Source organism: Pinus tabuliformis, chromosome 5_1, assembly GCF_031772625.1.
Source record: "Pinus tabuliformis cultivar Carrire ecotype Pingquan chromosome 5_1, CPIR1, whole genome shotgun sequence".
NCBI lineage: Eukaryota > Viridiplantae > Streptophyta > Pinopsida > Pinales > Pinaceae > Pinus > Pinus tabuliformis.
The window spans coordinates 18,431,365-18,432,946 of record NC_142305.1 but is presented as its reverse complement, the minus strand read 5'-3'; the positions used below and the strand labels follow the sequence as shown (position 1 = coordinate 18,432,946).

The 1,582-nt window shown below is 38.9% G+C and overlaps 1 protein-coding gene across 1 annotated transcript; it reads left to right on the top strand.

The window, feature by feature from the left end:
- Nucleotides 1-676: 676 nt before the first annotated feature.
- LOC149163311 (uncharacterized) lies at nucleotides 677-1,300 on the top strand. Its single transcript, XM_089429070.1, has one exon. It carries the CDS (start codon nucleotides 677-679, stop codon nucleotides 1,298-1,300), a length of 624 nt encoding a protein of 207 aa, XP_089285196.1.
- Nucleotides 1,301-1,582: the final 282 nt, after the last annotated feature.

The following is a 1,582-nucleotide window of genomic DNA, read 5'->3' as shown; positions in this document are numbered from 1 at the left end:
CCCGTGTGGGGCTATAATATAGATACTCGTTACGGAGAAAAATTCTAAACAAAAGTTTATTTGTAATAGTAAATTTGTAATTGCATTTATTTGATTACTGTTATACAAGTTAATGAATCATTTGATATGGTGGTAATTTGTGTATAAATCGTGATATACAAGTTAATGAATCATTTTGATATGGTGGTAATTTGTTGTATAAATCGTGGAGCCAGGTTCATTGCGTCAAGCGAATTGACAAATCAAATGGGAAGTTGGAAAAATATTTGGTTTCTTAGTACGTTTCTTGAATTTAATCGAGAAATAAAATGGAGGTGAACGAAATATTAGAATTTGTGGTAATCTGTTGTATAAAGCCTCCGTGTCAGGTTCAATCATGTTTGGTTCACCTAATCTTCTCTCTATATACGAATAACACTTGTATAAGCAAACCATATGCGACGAGATAAACGGAATCACGGAGAATATAAATAGCATAGGTATCTCAGTTTGATGTCTGCATCTCTGAGAATAGAATAGCATAGGTATCTCTGTTTTTATAAGAATCCATCACTCTATATACAGAAGAGAGCAAGATAGCTTAGGTATCTCTCTTTGAAACTCCATCTCTGAGAAGATAATAGCATAGCTATTTCTATTTGAAGTCTCCGTCACTCTATATACAGAAGAGAGCAAGATGGGTAACGTGCTGCTGCGAGGAGGAATCGATCGTCGTCGTCGGATAAAGATCATGAAAGCCGACGGATCGGTGATGAAGCTGCGGAGTCCTCTCTGTGTGAAGGAAATACTCATCGATTATCCAAATCATGGGATTTTTGAGGCACCCGCTGGTCCTCCACTTGGGATGGGCAGTTTCACCCGACCTCTTCCAGAAAGGGCTGAGCTTGTAGCTGGTCATCTCTATTATCTCATCCCCCTCCCAATCCCACAAGATAAAGTCATGATCAATTACAATAACAATAGGAATAGGGGGCACTTTGCAAGACTTTTCTCTGATCACAGCATCCCAAGCGCCAGTGGTTCCAGGTTACAGCGAGAGTCTTGTGCAGACATCGTCAGAGATTCAATAAATCAAAAAGCAGTTGATGATGTGGTTAATAAGATTAATAGAGGCGGGGTCAGGATTCTTTCTTCTTCCTACTCCACCGACGGATCGACCTTGCGGGTGAAGCTTCGACTTAGAAAAGAAGATCTCGCTTCATTTCTTGCAGCCTTAATTGAAGGTGCAACACAGGAGTCTTCTTGGAAGGCGAGGCTGGATACTATCGTTGAACCACACTGCCCGTATGGAGATTTATAAACACTTTCAAGAGTAGAACTATATATTGTATGTATAGATGTACAAGTTTTCCTTGTAAATTTGTTTACAAGCATTATGTCATATGTCGTTTCGTGGAAATTACAGTTCTCAATGTTCGTTCGGTTGTAATATCACGTTGTTACTTGGGTTCTGATTTTATTTGGTGCGCTGTGTACACATAGCGGATAAATAATTTGGCTCCTCCTGTCAAAAAATTTCAACAAACATGTCAAACAATCTTTCCAACCTTTTTTTATGGCGCTGCTTCTTTTCAATTGGCTT

Coding starts and splice junctions, on each gene's coding strand:
- LOC149163311 (XM_089429070.1), top strand. CDS start 677: ATGGGTAACGTGCTGCTGCGAGGAGGAATCGATCGTCGTCGTCGGATA.